The sequence below is a fragment of the Myotis myotis genome, unplaced genomic scaffold (assembly GCF_014108235.1).
Source record: "Myotis myotis isolate mMyoMyo1 unplaced genomic scaffold, mMyoMyo1.p scaffold_m19_p_5, whole genome shotgun sequence".
NCBI classification, from domain to species: Eukaryota; Metazoa; Chordata; class Mammalia; order Chiroptera; family Vespertilionidae; genus Myotis; species Myotis myotis.
In genome coordinates this window covers 79,959,543-79,977,322 of record NW_023416357.1, presented here as the reverse complement: position 1 = coordinate 79,977,322, position 17,780 = coordinate 79,959,543, and the positions used below count along the sequence as shown (strand labels likewise).

The window sequence follows — 17,780 nt, the reverse complement described above, 5'->3', positions numbered from 1 at the left end:
GCACAAATTTGTGCACTGGGCCTCTAGTCTATATAGAAAAGTACACACTTACATAGTACATTCAGTTTCAATCTCTGAGTCCACAGGGTACATTTTGTTTTTCTCTCTTTCTGAATCAGTGACTCTCTTCTCTAACAGTGAGAAATGTGGATTTCATTATCTTTAATATGTTTATTTGTCTGATCAATCCTCCTTGATATAATAAATCCTTGCTCCATCCCTTTGCACTAATGGATGCTTTCTTCATCCTACTCAGATTCTCCACACCGTATGTAGGCTCTGGATGCTTTTGCCAGGGTACCTCTCTGCATGGACACATTTCCCACCTTGTTTGGGTTCCCACACCCATACCAGGATTCCCTCCATGTGGATACCCTTCCACCCTACTCAGTCTCCTAGTTAGAGCCACTGTGACTCCCTTCCCTGCCCCTGCCCCTTCCCCTGCCCTATAATGTGTGTCTGCCAATAACGCTATGCTGAACCTTTTGGCTTTCGGACTGAATTATCCAGAAAGGAAAAAAAGTAAAGGGAAGGGGAGGCAAGGGAAGGAAAGGGAAAAGAAGGAAGTAAAGTGAGGGGAAGGAAACAGCAGGAGAGATATAGAGATAGAAAAGGAAGAAACCTGTGCACTTCTGAAACTGACAAATGCTTGTAGCCTTTCTACCCAATCAATTGACCAATCAACTATCTTTTATTCAATATTCATTGTGTTAAGAGGGTTGGGACTTGAGGATGACATTCAAAGAATATAAGAAAACATGTTTTCTTACTTCTAGAGTTATCAGGGGAGATGAGATAAAACATTAAATCAAAACTAATAATAAAATAATAAGTGCCTCAGCTGAGTCTTACAAAAAATATGTGCTCCAAAAAAGGTGGAATTAAATTATGAATGTACTTTCTAAATAATGGGGGAAATCACAATGGATTTATTCTCATCTATCTTAATATATCAAATTGGAATTCTGAAAAGGTCCCATCCAACCAGTGATTGTGATGGTTAAAAACATTTAGTCACTGGCTGTGCATGAAAGCATTAGATAATACTATTGTGAAGAGATGTTTATTGAGTTGCTCAATATAATATACAATATAGAATATTCAAAATAAAACGTGACATAAATGTCATTATTGCCATTTCCATAATGATTCTTGTTTTCATTAGGTTTGTTGAGAAAATTATAGAGAAATTTGTATTCATGATTAGTACTAAGTAAGTAGATGATACTAAGTGGGAATAGATGGAGATAGTATTATAAGAACCCAATAAATTCGGTCTACTTATTTAGTCACCTCTCTTATATTACACAATATGTAATACTCTGTATAGACACTGAGAAGATAAGTGAACATACAGACTCCCTAGTCATCCATCAAGTGCAGTAGGTTAAGCCCATCTTCATTTCTTTTTTTTTTTATTTACAAAGTACACTGAGATCTCTGGTGTCAGGGGATATGACTTCCTTGAAGAACAAAGTGTAAATCCTTTGGGAAAGTCAGGCTCCACTTACAGTTCCATCTCTCAACTCAGCCTTTAGAACAATGGGTTTTTTTGGTTGAATAATTCCTTGAAAATCTAGTTCCACAGGGATCTGCAAATGTTAAACAGCATGTGAGAACTAGTTAACGAAGCACTGTCAACACCAAAAGCAAAGCAGATGAGATACATTGAGGACAATAATGGTTTACAATATATAGAAATTACTTTTCACATAATATATCTTTGTTTCTTTATACTTATTCAGTAAGCTGTCTCAAGACTGGTCAGTGAAAGCATTCATCAATACATTCATTCAAGAAAATGTCAATTACACCATCTATTCTGTACCAGGCCAGAGACAAAATCATATTGGTTTGTGCTTGTTTTTGGCTTGAATTTTAAGCAAATGAATGCATTTTTAAAATGTAAACCAGATTCTTAGGCAATATGAAAAACTATTTAGAAAAGCCATACAGAATTAATTTTGTACATCTTGGAAATTGCAAGGTAACCTGAGTACATATTATATATTTTAATTATTTGAATTATCCATCACTTCAAAGGAGTCCAGTCACTTCTCCCAGTGGAAGCCTTTTAGTTTCATGATGGGAAAAGGTATTTGTCAAGGATTGTGCCTATTTTCTAACATCTCCTGGTTCCCAGTGTACATAGTGAACTTCTGAATAGCGTTTTGACCTAAATAGTGTTTTGAATAATTTTTTAGCTCTATTCCCACCGAGTTACACTCTCAGTGTTGGGGGAGCCACCAACACAGTAACCTTCATATCTCAGTTGACTGAAGGGCAAGAAAATTGCAATGGAGGGTGAAAAGCACAAGCCAGAGATGACTGGGAGCTTTCAGGGAGTGTCTGCACGCCCCCCCCCACAAGGTGTGCAGAGGCCCACTTCCTCTCAAGGCTAAGACCCCCTTTATATGCACTTACAGGACTGCTACATAGCTGCCTAAAGCCACAAATAAGATGGAGACCATCTTCATCCTCCTCCTCTTCTCTGAGAAAACCTACTTAAGGAAAGGAGCTGCAAAATAAATATACAAGTCCTAGAAATAAGCCTTATTATAGGGCCTTGCTTGCTATCACTCAATGACAACTATTGCTTATGTTCTTCAGAGGAGAGATTCCAGATCTTCCTATTAATGTAAAACCTTTCTATTTTATAATTTCAAATGGCATGTATATATTTCCCCTGTACACAACCAACACACGTAGAAAATGTACATTACAAATGTTATTTGTTAATTTTTTCAAATTAAATCATTTAAAATGTGGATTCATGATCTCCAAATCAACTGCAAAATACTCTTTAAGCATTTCCTGAATGACCGCAAGGCACTATTGGGAATTTATGAAAGGAATAAAATGAGGTGCTAGACTTAAGGATATTCTTACATACAAAGAAAACACAGAGTACCAAACTGGATGGTTTAATGATAAAGTTTTCGGTTAGGAAGGATAGTGATGATACCAGCCTGTAGTAGCAATAACAAGGCAGAGGAAAAATGGGCGGGAAGCCTCCTGGAAGGGCTTTGGGAGTGAACTAGGACTTGAAAGATGAGAACAGAATGGGGAAGAGAGTGAGAAAAACATCATAGAGTTCATATTAGGATGTAAAGAATCCAACTTGATTGCCTCAGGTTTCAAGTAGCCAGGATGGCCATGGACTGTTCGAGTTCTTACGCCAGGCAGAAATGCTTTAATCAACCTTGGCTGCATATGAAAACCAAACCGGGTGCTTTTAAAGCCACACAGGAGAGATTATTTTAGAATCTGAGATGACCTCAGCATAGGATTTTTAAAAGATCCCTGCTGATTTCATTGTATAACCAGTGGTTGAGAACCCTATCACAAGAGCTTCTGTAAGTTCTGGTGGAAAAGAGCAGTGTTCAAAAGTCATGACCCAGTTATCATTGTACTTCAGGACTGTGCACAGCACTTTCCCTTCCTTCCAGTGGACTTGAAACCAAATTTAAACTTTTCTCAAATGACTCTACCTGATCATGTCACACTAACTATACTGGCTCTAGATGGCCTTTATAGTTGGATATTTATAAAAACACAGGCTTAGCACTCTAGACTACCAGGATCTCAAAGGTTACATTTGACTCCAGATAGACTCTCTGTCCAACAAAACAAAGTATTAAACAATGAATGAGCACACTCATGCATATGTACCTCAGTTTAAGAAAAACTCTCAATCAAGTATCATTCACACAGAGTGGTAACAGGTTAAGTATCTGACCTGTGTTTCTTTGCAGGGTTTGAAGGAGAAGTTCTGCAGAACTCTGACGAGAGCAATTTTCATGTTCATGAGAGCGAACCTCATTCCGATGCAGTTTCTGGGTCCACTTCCAAAGGGTGTGTATATGTAAGGATTTATCCTGTCCTTGTTCTCCTTGCTAAACCTGGTTATATAACAGTAGATGCAAACAATTAATGAAACATAAACACCACAAGAGCTACATGTTTGGGCTTCTTAGGCTCCCGTACAAGTAGTGTACAGAATACTCACTCCTTTGGGCTAGTCAGTGAGATCCTGCTATAGTTATGTGGCTGTAAGAATGGTAAGCTACAGATTCTTTCCATTCCCCATACCCTACACGAGCTAACAGTATCATTGAAGAGATGACATGAATGCTGTTTACAGGAAAATTTATCTTTAAACACTAAATTACATTCAGGGTATTGAGATGTTCATACTCTGAAAGGCAAGTAGGAAATGAGACTAATTGAAGAAAAAGTAGGTCTCTGCCTCCATCAAACTCATGTTGGTCATATGCTCATGGAGGAAGGAAGTAGGAATCATATCTCTCATTAGTTGAATTGTTATTTTTTCCTTCCCTTCCCTTTCCTTCCTCCCCTCCCCACTTTCCTCTCCTCCCTTCCTCTCACCTCTTCTGTCCCTCTCCCATTGAATAGCTTAAATCAGATGACTCATATGAGCATATGATGCTCTTCTACTCTAATATAATGTGTGGTTCCCTTGTCTATTTGTTCCACTAGGCTATAAATTTCTTGAAGGTTAGACTTATTTTTATTCAAATTTGATTCCTCAATATTTGATTATATTAAGGGAAAATGTGGATTTGAGAAAGTGATCATGGCATTGTGGTTATGTATTTTTAAAAGTTTCTTGAACATTGGAATATTTAGAGATGGTATGCCTTAAAATAATATGGGAATTAGGAGGATGGTAGTAATGGTGTTTGAATGGGGCAGCGGACATAGTTTGATGGCTGTAAACATGTGATGGGCTCGCATAGATGAATTAAAAGTAGACTCGTATCCATAGAAAATGATTTTGTATATTTGTGTAAGTGTCAAGTTCTCCATAATAGGCATTTTTTAACATGGATTTCTCACTGCCTTGCCCACCTCCTGACATGGTAGGCAGTTACTCTCTGTGGAAGACTTAATGATCAAAAGAGCAGTACAGTCAGTGGTCTCTGGTTGGGGGTGGGGGGAGAAAAAACGGTTGAGCTTGGAGGAAACACAGAGGCCCCTTGGTCCAGAAAACAGAGGCTTTGGTCACGTCTAACTTCTTCTTTCACCAAATACTATGTGCAGACAATAAGCTAGAACTAAGAACACCATGGTAAATGAGAGAAGGTCCCTGCCATTAGGGATCTTATAGTAGGGCTAATGAAAGCCTAGGTCCCAGCTAGTGCCCTCAATAGTTAATTCCAATTTTGCTCATCAATACAACAAATGGGAAACATCAGCTCTTTCTAGAGTTCAAGCTGTGCCTCAAGCTAGGCCTTGGCTCTGAATTTCCAGAAGAACATGCTAAAGATCCTCCTAGGGGGCGTGTCTTGGGTGTCTGGAGAGCAGGTGACTTTTCTTTGGAAGTCGCCACTTTCTTTGAGAGTAGGAGGAAGCTGACACAGGACTGTAGCCAAACACAGACCAGTGACTTGTGCTCTCTGTCCTCAAGGGGCTGCTTAAATCATCAGGGATGAGGACCTCTCAGGTTCCCATAATGCACTCTCCCAATAATGATAAAGATGTGGCCACGAATGTGAAAAAAAACCCAAACAGAATGTGGGAACGTTGCTGGTAAATTCAGAGAGCTAATGAGAACAACACAGAAAAATTTAAAGAAGTAAAAAGGCCTACATTCCTAAAATCAGATAATGATTAAGTAATTTATGGCATAAGCATATAGTCACATCTGCATCAATATTTATATGTATGCATACCTACATATGATGGTTGTATATAAAAGGACACTGTTTATAGTTTACTGGTAAATAAAGTAAGCAGTTCAAAATAAAAAATATATTACTTTTTTAATTTAAAAAATCTACATATGCTTAGAAATAATGACATACATTGTATTACTAATGAGGCCTATCTTAATATATTAGTATTGGACAGATACAATATTCTTTTAGGTAGTCTAGAGATTGTAAAATTTTGTCAACAAACAATGATTACTCTTGTAATAAGAAAAAACAAACTTGTAAAAACAGAATAATGTACATATAAATGATTGTACAACCACACGTTCATCATCTATACGAAAAGACATCAGATTATGTCCAACCAGCCTGGATGAGGGTGGGTTCCCTTTCCCAGGGGTCCAGTACCTTTCAGGACGGAACTCCTCAGGCTCTGTCCAGTACGTCGGGTCTAGGTGAAGAATAAAGGTTGGCACCATCACGACTGTTCCTTTGGGAATGAATACCCCATTGATTTCCACATCCTTCTTACAGAGCCTCTCAAGTCTACCAGCAATTGGGAATAGTCTGAGGGATTCATTCATCACCATGTCAAGATACTCCATCTGTGCCAGCGCATCATAGGTGGGAGTCGCCTGGGAAGAAAGAAACAGATTTTGATAAACTGAGATGTGAGATCAACTTTCAATTCAGTCTATGGAGTTATATAGAAATCTTAGAAGCTCCAAAGAATAACTTATTTGGGTAAAGGACCTTAGGATTTATAGACATTTTAATATCTGTCGTGTCCATTGGCCTGCTTAATGGCCCATTGAGATGTGTGGAGTAGTTATGACTACGGGAGGATGTTGGGGACAACTCCTTAAGCACGACCCAAAATCCCTCACATTACCATGTAGTGATTTTTTTTTTAACTCATGTGAGTAATAGACTATGACCCATATTCTTAACTGAAATATGGTAAGGTCACTGTTTTCAAAAGAGAGGCCACACCTCTGTACAAAGGAAAGAGAATGTGTAAAAGAGCAAAATTCCAACTTGACAGTGTTTAGTTGAAAAATCCTGCTTACTAATCCTTTAGATTATATATATAATTTGGAGAGAAATACCATATAAGTAGAAACTCTATAAATAACAAAACTCTGTAAGTATAGCAAAAGAAGGGCGTGACTGAAAAGAATGAAAGCAGGGCACACAATTTCATTCTAGCAGAAGCTATAAAGAGGTGGAACCCCACTCAGCCTCATGCTGCCTTGCTGGAACAGTCTCCTAGTTGTTCAGGGTTTGACTGTAAGCTGTGAAGATCTCATACAAGCCTCGCCAGCCCCAGAGGCCAGTCTCTTCCTACCACAAAGAGTTCCAGTTTTGTCAGATATCTGAAAACAGTGTGTGCAATATGTGGGTATCACTTGGTGTTATATTGAAGAGACAATACTGTAGAGGTTAAGACTTCTTCACCACTAGCTATATGACTAGTGTATGAAAATTATTTCACCTCTCAGTTTTCTGATATGTTACATGGAGATATTTAGAGTTGACACTTCATAGGGTTGCTTGGTAGAGACATCACTGCTCACCCAATATCCATGTAGTCTCCACATTTCCCAGCCCACTTAAATCTAGGGTAGTGGTCGGCAAACTCATTAGTCAACAGAGCCAAATATCAACAGTACAACGGTTGTAATTTTTTTTGAGAGCCAAATTTTTTTAACTTAAACTATATAGGTAGGTACATTGTTATTAACTTAATTAGGGAACTCCTAAGGCTTAGGAAGAGCCACACTCAAGGGGCTATAAAGCTGCATGTGGCTCCAGAGCAGCAGTTTGCCAACCACAGAGCTAGGGGGAACCAGCTTTGAGAATGGGCTCCGAGCTGAGGTGACATATGTCAGTTCAGAGTCAAAACACTTGAAAATCCAGTGAGCAACACCCTACTTCTTTATTCCCCAACCAACATGACGGCCTTGTGCTTCAGAAAGTGCAGCTACAAGAAAATGGGTCCTTTTTAGCTTATATTTCCGAGTAGCTATGGAGCACAAAGTCCCATTCCCATCCTTCATTAACAATCCATGTTGGACATGTTAATGTGAGTTGGAAATAATCCTTTGTAATGTAAATTCACTGAGAATAGAGGGCTAATCTGTAGTTGTGGCAAATTTAGCCTATTCTGACTAATGTATCACTTTTTTAAATTGAATTTATCGGGGTGACATTGGTTAATAAAATTATATAGGTTTCAGTTACAATACTATAATATTCCATCTGTATATTTTATTGTATGATCACCACCCCAAGTCAAATCTCCTTTCATCACCATTTATCCCCCCTCTCTCCCCCCATACTCTCTTCTACTTCTGCCAACGCCTATTCTCCTCTGGTAATCATCATGCTATTGTCTGTGTCTATGAGTTTCTTGTTTTTTGTTAATCCTCACCCGAGGATATTTTTCCATTGATTTTTAGAGAGAGTGGAAGGGAGGGGGAAAGACACACAGAGAGAAACATCAATGTGAGAGAGACACATGGATTGGTTGCTTCCACATCATGGCAATGGTCCAGCCTGCAACCAAGGTATGTGCCCTTGACAGGAATCAAACCCAGAACCCTTTAGTCTGAGGGCCGAAGCTCTATCCACTGAGCCAAAGTGGCTAGGGCTGTGTAAATTAGGTTTTTTGGCTTAACCTCTTCACCGTTTTCACCCAGCCTCCCAAAGCCCCCTTCCCCTCTGATAGTCTGTTCTTTATCTATGAGTCTGTTTCTATTTGTAATACATAATTTTTTTTAAAATTCATTTATAAATATAAGGCATTTAGAACGGACAAATATAGTGAGAAGTATATGTTAGCTATTAGTGTTGTTGTTGTCATTGTTACTCTTATTAAGAGGGGAGGACATGATGCTTTAGCTAGTCTGTTTCTTAGTGACCTTTCCATCTTATTGCAATAAAATGATCTCCAATATAGGCTTACCCAGAGAAGAAAAATAATCTTTAATTTAGTTGGACCCTAAAATGTATCTTTATTTTATATTTCAAGGACCTATGACACAGAGAGTTCTTAAGACCTATCCAAAACCACAGTCTGGACTCAAACTCATGTCTTTTATTTCCTACACTATGTTCTTTTCTGTATACCAGGCTTCTCCTAGATTGAACAGTTTACCCAAGGTGGTAGATTCCAGTAATAGTGCCAGTTTTCCACACCTTCCTGTGTCCATGCCCGTAGTCATCTAACTTTGTGCCCTCCTATTATGATCCTAGGGTTGGCCATGGTGCATGCTTTAAATCAATGGAATGTTGGTTAAGTATGATGCAAGCAGAGTTCTGAAAGGCACCCATATGTTTGGGCTTATTAGTCATTCCCTCTGCCATTGCCTGAGAAGAACATACCCAGGCTAGTTGTCTGGAGTATGGGAGATATGTGGATCCTGTGTGGAGCTGATTCACCCAGCCGCTTAGTCAAGGCCAGCCTAGATCAGCCAAGAGCCAGACTAAAACGAGTCTAGTCAATAGCAACACAGGTAATTATCTAGACACTTGAGCAATAAATTCCTATTGTTAATTGCCACTGAGGTTTTAAATTTTTTTTTCATTTGACATTATTGTGATAACAGATAACTGACACAACAAGACCAACACTTTTTTCAAAGATCTTATATATCTCTAATAACAAAAATTACCTATATTCTTTGTTTGTTTTTGTCTTTTTACATCCTTCCTAAATAGCACAAGTAAAATAATTGATGCTTACATTCTTTGTAAAAATTCTCCTAGGAAGTGGTGAGGAGGCATTCTTGATAAGGCTTTACTTTCTCCCTCGTTCTCCAAGTATCACCCACTCACCTTATTGGGAAACGTTGCATCAATCTCCTTGTGCAATTTCTGCTGCACATCGGGGTGAGTGGCCAGCAAATACATAAGGAAAGAAAGAGAACTGCTAGTGGTCTCATAGCCGGCAAACAGAAAGATAATAGATTGGGCAACAAGCTCCAGATCAGTCAGAGCTAAAAGGAGAAGAAAGGTATTTTATAAAGCAGGTCAATGAACAACATCACAATTTAGATTATGAGAAATCCAAATGAAACTCCCAAACCCTTATAGGAAAAATTGAAAAAACAATTCAGCTTAAATTGGGAGTGTTTTGCACTCTGATGTGTATGTTACAGAGCCAGAAAAAGGCAAAAATGTCTTCATCTGCTCCCCCGCCGACCCGGGTCTATTCTATTCTTCACCATCTGCTTCTGGTTGTGTCACTCTCTCCACAACATAGCTGTGCAATTTTAAGACATAGCGTTTTGTGTTACATGCACAGTGTTATCAGTCTGTCCCTTGGAGAATCCTGGATGTACTTTAGCTACAGGTAATATGGGATAGATTTCTCCCCCAGGAAAATTTTAAATTATTCTAGATAAAATATACCTGGATAATTTTTTAAAAATATATATATATTAAAAATATATCTTCTTATTGATTTCTGAGAGGAAGGGAGAGGGAGAGAGAGATAGAAACATTAATGATGAGAGAATCACCAATCCACTGCCTCTTGCATGCCCCGCACTGGGGATCAAGCCCGCAACCCAGCCACACACCCTTAACCAGAATCACACCCGGGACTCTCCCAGTCTACAAGCTGACACTCTATCCACTGAGCCAAACCGGCCAGGGCCCTGGATAATTTTTAAGAGACTTTGCACTAAGGCTTATGCAGGGGAAAATTAAAGGATCTTTCATTCAAAAATGTTTGCAGAAACTTAAGAGAATGATACTGGGCTACACATAAAATATGGTTACTCTAAGAATTGTCCATAGACCAGCATCATCAGCAGTATCTGGAAGGTTATTAGAAATGCAGAATCTTAAATCCCATACAAAAACTACTGAATCACAGTATGAACTGTCAACAGATGAGATGATTTTCAGAACTAGAACAAAAAAACCCAAAATTTATATGAAACCACAAAAGATAGCAATCTTGGGAAAGAACAAAGTTGGAGGTATCACACTACCTAATATCAAATTATACTACAGGACTATAGTGATCAAAACAGCATAGTATTGGCATAAAAACAGATATAGATCAATGGAACAGAATAGGGAACTCAGACCGATATGGTCAATTTATATTTGACAAAGGAGACAAGAAAATACAAGGAAGTAAAAATAGTCTATTCAATAAATGTCTGGAAAATTGGGCAGATATGAGCCAAAAAAAATGAAACTAGACCATCTTTTAAAAAAATATATTTTATTGATTTTTTTCACAGAGAGGAAGGGAGAGAGATAGAGAGTTAGAAACATTGATGAGAGAGAAACATTGATCAGCTGCCTCCTGCACAGTCCCTACTGGGTATGTGCCCACAACCAAGGTACATGCCCTTGACTGGAATCAAACCTGGGACCTTTGAGTCCGCAGGCAGACACTCTATCCACTGAACCAAACGGGTTAGGGCGAGACCATCTTCTTTTAAATCCTCATTTAAGCATGTCTCCGAGGACATGCTGAGAGAGAGAGAGAGAGAGAGAGAGAGAGAGAGAGAGAGAGAGAGAGAGAGAGAAACAGCGATATGAAAAACATTGATCAATCCTCCCCTCCCCCCGCCTGTATGTGCCCTGAGAGGGGCCTGTGACTGGGGATCAAACTTGCTGCCCAGACATGTGCCCTACTTGGAGATTGAACCCACAACCTTTCATTATACGGGAGGATGCTCCAACCAACTGAGCCATACTGGTCAGGGCCTAGACTATCTTTTTACACTGTATGTAAGAATAAACTCAAAATGAATCAAAGACTTAAATGTAAGACTTGAACCATAAAAACCCTAGAAGAAAACAGAGGCAGTAAAATCTCTGACATTTTTCTTGGCAATATTTTTTCCTGACATATCTGCTTGGGCAAGGGAAACTATAAATAAATGGGACTACATCAAACTAAAAAGTTTACACAGCAAAGGAAAACATCAACAAAACAAAAAGAAAACCTACTGAATGGGAGACAATATTCACCAATGATACATTCCATGAGGTGTTAATACTCCAAATTTATAAAGAACTTATACAACTCAAACCAACCTCATCCCACCAATAATCCAATTAAAAAGTGGGCAGAGGTTCTGCATAGACACTTCTTTAAAGAGGACATACAGATGGCCAATAGACATATGAAAAGATGCTCAACATCACTATTTGTCAGAGAAATGTAAATTAAAATCACAATGAGATATCAGCTCACACCTGTCAGAATGGCTAACATCAATAAATCAACAAACAACAAGTGGTGGCAAGGATGTGGAGAAAAGGAAACCCTCTTGCACTATTGGTGGGAATGCAGATTCGGGCAACCACTGTGGAAAGCAGTATGGAGGGTCCTCAAAAAATTAAAAATGGAACTGCCTTATGACCCCATGTTCCACTTCTGGGTATATATCCAGAGAATCCCAAAACACTAATTTGAAAGACTATATGCACCCCTATGTTCATTGTAATGTCATTTACGATAGCCAAGATTTGGAAGCAACCCAAGTGCCTGTCAAATGGATTATTACTTAGCCACTAAAAAAGAATAAAATCTTATAATTTGCAACAGTATGAATGGATAGAGGGTATTATGCTAAGTGAAATAAGTCAGACAGAGAAAGACAATTATCATATGATTTTACTTATAGGTGGAATCTAAACACCAAAATAAATGAACAAACAAAATAGAAACAGACTCATAGATACAAATAAAAGACTGATGGTTGCCAGAGGGAGTGGAGTAGTGGGACTGGATGAAAAAGGTAAAGGGATCAAGAGGTACAAATTGGTAGTTACAAAATCATGTGGATGTAAAGGCAACATAAGAAATACAGACAAGCTCTAGCTGGTTTGGCTCAGTGGAAAGTTTTGGCCTGAGGACTAAAGGGTCCCAGGTTTGATTCCAGTCAAGGGTACATGCCTGAGTTGCGGGCTTGATCCCCAGTGGGGGGTGTGCAGGAGGCAGCCAGTAGATTATTCTCATCATTGATGTTTCCATTTCTCCCTCTCCCTTCTCTCTGAAATCTATTCAATAAGAACATATTTTTTAAAAAATGATAGGTAAAAATGATACTGGACACTGTATACTAGTATATGCCATTATACATTTGTCAAAACCCTAGAATGTATAATACCAAGAGTGAACCCTTATGTAAACTATGAAGTTTGTGTGATAATCATGTGTTATTAAATGTTCACTAGTTATAACAAATAATCCACACCTATGAGGGATTTTGATAATCAAGGAATCTGTGTATAGGTAGAGGGAGGTGGCATATTAAGTCTTCTATAGAATTTTGATGTGAACCTAAAACTACCCTAAAAAAGTATATTGAAAAAATAAAATATTAAAATGAAAGAAGGAAGAAACCCAGAGCCCACTTAAAGGAACTCCAGTGAACAAACCTAAAAGAATTTGATCACAAAAAAAAGATGTAAGAGAGTAAATTTATAATATATAAGATCATATTGACATAAATAAATAAATAATAAATGAGAGAGAACAGAAAACTTTACAATGAAACATCTTATATAATAAAAGGCTAGGAGAAACCAAGATGGCGGCATAGGTAAACAGTGGAAATTTCTGTCTCCCACAACAAATTCAAAAATACAACTAAAAGACAAAACGGACATCATCCAGAACCACAGGAAGGCTGGCTGAGTGGAAATTCTACAACTAGAAGGAAAGAGAAAAGCACACTGAGACTCAGAGGAGGTGCGGAAGTACAGAGGTACGGAGGCGCACGCGGCAAGGGCTGGCAACTGAGGACGCGGCTGTCTTTCTGAATCGGGAGGGAGTCACAAGCCCCCGACTGCTCTGAACTCCAGTTCCGGGTGAGTCTCTGGGCACCCAGACTCATTCAGGGAGAAACTGGACTGTCTGGCAGTGGACAGAACTCGGAACTCGAGGGCAGCTTTCTCTCAAAGGTGCTTGCAGCGATTACCGGGACACTGAGACGCGGGGCCCCTTAGGGCAGGGCTGAGGATCAGCCATAGCTGTTTGCTCTGCCCTGTTGACTCCCTGAGACCCCGCCACACCCAAGCTGCAGCAGAGGCTTTTGCATATGAATGCCCTGGCCCTTTGCAATCTGAAAATTACCCAACAAACTGCAGCTGGGCCAGAGAGACCCAGAACTTCCAAGAGAAGGCCCAAGGCCCCAAAGCAGCTTGCATTGCTTCACAGCTGGGCCTCATTTGGGCACCTCCAAACCCCAAACAAGGAAGGGGAATCTTCAGATCTCTTTGTAGATCCTGCTGGGTAGCTTCAGGAAGAGGCTAAATTACCACCTCCTTAGATCCAAGAGCCAGTGTACCCAGTGGTCAGAGTGGGACCATCCAACTACAACTCCTCAAATCCATAAGGGACACACTCAGAGGGCAGACTCAGCACCAAAGCCCCACTGAAGCAAGTCTTGCCTCATAAGGGTGTCTTCAGCACGGAAGTTCTCCCACCATAGACACAGCTGATTCTCACAGCCAATTGGCCTGGAGGTCAATTCCTCCCAGTGTTACCTACAACAATCAAGGCTTAACTACAACAAGACTGTGCACAAAGACCACAAAGGGGGTGCACCAAGTGTGTCCACCTCAGGTAATTGGGGAGGCTGAACCACTGGGCCCTATAGGGCCCTCAAGAAATCTAGTGAGACCCTCGAGGTTATGAAAAAGGGCCAACTAGAAATAAAGCATACACTGACTGAAATAAAGGATATTATGCAGAGTTCCAACAGTTCTAGCACACAAAGCCACTCTACCAACACAAGGAAGCATAAAAAATGCGGAGACAAAGAAACAGGACACAAATGACAGAAATGGAGGAAAGCAAATGACTGGATATAGAGTTCAAAACCACACTATTAAGGTTTTTCAAGAACTTTCTAGAAACTGCCGATAAATTTAGTAAGACCCTCAAAAAGTCTGGTGAGACTGCCGATAAATGTAGTGAGACCCTCAAGAAATCTAGTGAGACCCTCGAGGTTATGAAAAAGGGCCAACTAGAAATTAAGCATACACTGACTGAAATAAAGGATATTATGCAGAGTTCCAACAGCAGACTAGAGGATTGCAAGAATCAAGTCAAAAATTTGAAATACGAAGAAGCAAAAAACACCCAACTGGAAAAACAAAATGAAAAAAAAATATGAAAATAGTGTAAGGAGCCTCTGGGACAGCTTCAAGCGTACCAACATCTAAATTATGGGGGTGCCAGAAGAAGAGAGAGAGCAAGATATTGAAAACATATTTGAAGAAATAATGACAGAAAACTTCCCCTACCTGGTGAAAGAAATAGACTTACAAGTCCAGGAAGCACAGAGAACCCCAAACAAAAGGAATCCAAAGAGGACCACACCAAGACACATCATAATTAAAATGCCAAGAGCAAAAGACAAAGAGAGAATCTTAAAAGCAGCAAGAGAAAGAAACTCAGTTACCTACAAGGGAGTACCCATACGACTGTCAGCTGATTTCTCAACAGAAACTTTGCAGGCCAGAAGGGAGTGGCAAGAAATATCCAAAGTGGTGAAAGCCAAGAACCTACAACCAAGATTACTTTATCCAGCAAAGCTATCATTCAGAATTGAAGGTCAGATAAAGAGCTTCACAGATAAGAAAAAGCTAAAGGAGTTCATCACCACCAAACCAGTATTATATGAAATGCTGAAAGGTATCCTTTAAGAAGAGGAAGAGGAAGAAAAAGGTAAAGATACAAATTATGAACAACAAATACACATCTATCAACAAGTGAATCTAAAAATCAAGTGAATACAGAATCTGATGAACAGAATGAACTGGTGATTATAATAGAATCAGGGGCATAGAAAGGGAGTGGACTGACTATTCTTGGGGGGAAAGGGGTGTGGGGGATGCGGGAAGAGACTGGACAAAAATCGTGCACCTATGGATAAGGACAGTGGGGGGAGGGTGAGGGTGGAGGGACGGGTGGGAACCAGGTGGAGGGGAGCTATGGGGGGGAAAAAGAGGAACAAATGTAATAATCTGAACAATACAAATTTTAATTAAAAAAAAATAATAAAAGGCTAAAATGCAAATTGTCCCCTCGGGAATTCGACTGACCAGGAGTTCACCCTCTTGCTATGATGTATGCTGACCACCAGGGGGCAGCGTGGAACGAAGGAAGGTCCTGGCCAGCAGCCGGGAAAGTAAGGCCACAATCAGCCCTGATCGCTGGCCAGGCCTAGGGACCCTACCCATGCATGAATTTTGTGCACCAGGCCTCTAATCAATTCATAAATGTAGAAGAAATGATGGAATTGAAATGTCATAATTTTGCAACCATCCTATTAATAATGACTAGTCAAAAACCATTCATGATGATAAAACTAGTAGGTGAAAGTTTCAAGAGGAACAGATTATTTACTTAGTCTGAAAGGCTTCCCCCAAGTTACTTATTAATTACAAATGAAAAATAAAACTTTATAGTAGATTAAGCTAGTGAACATAATTTTAACCAAGTGTTCCAAGTTAAGGTTGTCAACTACCTCTGAGCCTCCCCATCACTGGCCCTCTGAAGGATGCCTTGTTTACCTTTATGGGAGTCTGTTTCTTTGGAATTCTGAGAGTTAATCATCAGCTGAAGTAAATCCACTCGGTGCTGGAAGCAGAAAGAAAAATTTCAATGTTAGAAATAAATCAAGAATGCAATACTAGCCCTAGCCGGTTTGGCTCAGTACATAGAGTGTCGGCCTGCAGATCAAAGGGTCCCGAGTTTGATTGTGGCCAAGGGCACAAAACTTGGTTGCAGGCTCCTCCCCAGCCCAGGCCCTGGTCCGGGCTTGTGTAAGAGGCAACCCATCAATGTGTTTTTCTCACATTGATGTTTCTCTGTCTTTCCCTCTCCTTTCCTCTCTCCCTAAAAATCAATGGAAAAATATCCTCAGGTGAGGATTAACAACAACAAAAAAGTGCAATACTAAATTTCTTTCCTGATAAGATGGCCCTTTTAAATCCAGAAGTGTGCCTAGTGTTGCTTGAGTTATCAGTGAATAAAAACATCCAGCTACAAATCTTGGAGAGCAGGGTGTTTACCTGAGTAAGATCCAGCAATCATGCCCAGCTGCTTTTTGGTCCTCACTCTCTCTGATCTTCAGCTTCGCTTACTTTTGAATATAGCCAAAGAATTACCTGCTCCCTCTCCTGTCATGCCTACATGCTCACAAAAATGTCCCTGACCTCAAACCTTTCTCTCTAGGCTTAATTCTTAATGAATGGCCACGTAGATGAATCTCCTGATATTTGAAGAGTTCATTGGCAGTTTTTCTGTGAGCACCTTGAAGTGCCACCATCCCAGAACTCTCCACAACGTTCAGTGCAATTCTGGGGTACCTAATCGTATCCCCATGGCCTGTAGACACATTCTTGTGCTGGCCTCCAGGCCCATGAAGGCAAAGCTGGGTTAGCCAGTTTGCAACCCCAATGCCCAGAGAAGACTACTGCCCTCTCCAGTCTCCAACCAGGCTTCAGTTTACCATAGAGCCCTCCGCCAGGGGCCTGCTGGGAACTTCCACTGCAGAATGTGTAAAATAAGAGGCTTGGAATTGATGTGATTCTTTGCCAGTTTTAACTCTGGGGAATTATACCAGGAAAACAAATTTTAAACAGCAACTTTTATACTGTACTTTGATCATTTATTGAAGGGAAGTGGAAAACTTTTCATCTCAATAATATTCATGCAGTGATATACTGACCTTTGTGCCTATTATTATATTACATTTTAGACAAGTCTCTCTGACTTATTTTTTATTTCCTTTCCTAACCTCCACCTTCTTCATTCCCCACAAAATGTTAGAACTTTCCTCCTGTAAACCTAGAGTTCTCTATCTACCTAAAAAAAGAGAGGTGCACAAATCATAAGTATCCAGCTCAATAAATTATCAGAGCATGAACACACATAACCAACACCAGATTTTACCTTTTGTTTATCTTGGAGGCGATTTTCTTTCATTCTTTTTACAGATTTTTTGAAAAAATCAGTCACACTTTTTGGGAACATGAAAATATTAAATGCTTCAAAAACTGGACCAAGGAATGGAAAGAGTGCTGCAAGAAAAAGGAAAGCACAATGAAAAT

At 39.6% G+C, this 17,780-nt stretch overlaps 1 protein-coding gene across 3 annotated transcripts in view; it reads right to left on the bottom strand.

The window, feature by feature from the left end:
* Nucleotides 1-1,371: 1,371 nt before the first annotated feature.
* Nucleotides 1,372-17,780, bottom strand: part of LOC118656485 (cytochrome P450 3A12-like) — a 203,134-nt gene continuing 186,725 nt past the window's right edge. For all 3 annotated transcript variants that reach the window (XM_036309918.1, XM_036309919.1, XM_036309917.1), the window contains exons 8-13: nucleotides 17,623-17,750; nucleotides 16,239-16,305; nucleotides 9,519-9,679; nucleotides 6,087-6,313; nucleotides 3,740-3,902; nucleotides 1,372-1,592 (exon numbers count right to left, since the gene is read on the bottom strand). In XM_036309918.1, coding sequence (XP_036165811.1) covers nucleotides 1,497-1,592; nucleotides 3,740-3,902; nucleotides 6,087-6,313; nucleotides 9,519-9,679; nucleotides 16,239-16,305; nucleotides 17,623-17,750 — 842 coding nt within the window. In that variant the 3' untranslated portion in view covers nucleotides 1,372-1,496. The remainder of the gene's footprint in view (nucleotides 1,593-3,739; nucleotides 3,903-6,086; nucleotides 6,314-9,518; nucleotides 9,680-16,238; nucleotides 16,306-17,622; nucleotides 17,751-17,780) is intronic.